The 1,744-nt window shown below is 32.9% G+C and overlaps 1 protein-coding gene across 5 annotated transcripts in view; it reads left to right on the top strand.

The window, feature by feature from the left end:
- The window catches only part of LOC106524105 (discs large homolog 1-like protein), a gene marked incomplete in the record, with an annotated part of 158,795 nt that overhangs the window by 97,286 nt on the left and 59,765 nt on the right, over window positions 1-1,744 (top strand). For all 5 annotated transcript variants that reach the window (XM_014017766.1, XM_014017765.1, XM_014017769.1 and 2 more), the window contains 1 exon segment: window positions 335-459. In XM_014017766.1, coding sequence (XP_013873220.1) covers window positions 335-459 — 125 coding nt within the window.

Genomic DNA, 1,744 nt, shown 5'->3' with positions numbered 1-1,744 from the left:
AGCTCGCTCACACCGAGGACCTATCCACGTCATCATTTACCCAGAATGCTTTGTGTGTAAATAAAATGGCTCCATCCGTGTTAAAATATATTTAAAAATTATAAAAACTAAACAGCCTACAGTATTTTTACAGTCTTAATTTTACAGTTAAAATATATGTTTATCAAATAAAGTCTAATGTTACAACTAATCAGGGATCCCTTTAAAGCAGTGATTTAGTAAAAAAAATATATATTGCCAGAACCTTTACAGCAATTTAGTAAAAGTGGTGTTTATGCCTTTAGGTTGTTTAATTTATCATGAACCCACAGTCTGTTTCTGTCTGTGTGATCAGGGGAACTCGGGCCTCGGCTTCAGTATCGCTGGAGGCACAGATAACCCCCACATCGGAGAGGACCCCTCAATCTTTATCACCAAAATTATTCCAGGAGGAGCTGCAGCCCAAAATGGACGACTCAGGTACAAACATAGTGTTTCATTTTGAAAAAGAAGTTGAATTGTTGGCATGATATTTAGTTTAGTTTTTATGTGATCACTATTGTTTGAAATTAATATTATTTTTTGCAAATTGGGACAGATATTATAAGATTTTTTATTCTTCTTCTGCTACCTTTAATTTTATTTGATTTGTATTGTTTTGTTGTATGTAAATGTGCTTTTTAATGAAATGAATAAAGTTTAAAAATATATAGTTTCATAAAATATTTATTAGAGTTGTACTATACATTGGTATTAACATCTGTATCAGCCGATGTTGGTAATTCTTTTAGCATATTGGTATTGGTCTGATAAGTAAAACTGGGCCGATATTATTGTCCGATATTGATTTCCCACTATTTAGCTTTGTGTTTCAGGGGGTGAGATGGTTGTTTGAGAGCGTTATCTGTTTAAATCATGATCGTGTTAGTGATGCTGTGCAACAAGGAATAACTGAAGCAGAGAGCCATGCCAGTGGTCTGGTTGTTTTTTATGCTATTAAAAAAAAATAAGTTTGTTTATAAATAATTCATGTGTTTGTGTTATATCAGTGAATACTGGTTATTGGCCGTAACAGCAGTATTAATATTTTATATTGATATCGGTTGAAATTTTCATATTATTTATAATAACTGTTAAAGAAAAGCTGGGGAAATGTTCTGGCAGTCTTTGTTTCATTCATTATGGTTTAAGATCTGATTGTTTAAATCATGCAAATCCACTGTATTCAGTCAGTGCGTTTTATTGTGTACTTGGGGCCTTTAGGAGTGCGGAAAATCTGAATTTAGGCTCAAGGTGCAAAGCACCTTTTTTGGATTTAAAGAGACAGCCTCAAAATGAGTTGATTTAAGACCAAGGAGTTTATATAGAACAGCTGGAGTGTGCAGAAACCACGTGACCATGTGATCGGCTGGAGAAGCTAACGGCTAACGCAAAACGGTCAAGAGTCTGGATTTCTCATTACTGTACATGTTGACAAGAGAGCAGATAAAAAAGGACTGATGATGTAGAAATCATAAAAACTATTAATAATAATATTAACCCTATTATTAATAATATTATACAGTTTATATAATCTATCTAATGTTTTAAATAATGTCAGAAAAGCTGTTTGTGTTATGGATTTATTAACAGAAGATAAACAGGAAAACGTCTCATTTCACAACACAAGTCAGCAGATTTGATCTTATTTAGCTCAATGTGATCTGAGCACAAACACAAACTATTAAATATTACTTTGTCCTCTGATTAATATTTAGACCTACAG

This window comes from Austrofundulus limnaeus, unplaced genomic scaffold (genome assembly GCF_001266775.1).
Source record: "Austrofundulus limnaeus strain Quisiro unplaced genomic scaffold, Austrofundulus_limnaeus-1.0 Scaffold176, whole genome shotgun sequence".
Lineage (NCBI taxonomy): Eukaryota > Metazoa > Chordata > Actinopteri > Cyprinodontiformes > Rivulidae > Austrofundulus > Austrofundulus limnaeus.
This window is presented reverse-complemented; position numbering and strand designations above follow the sequence as displayed.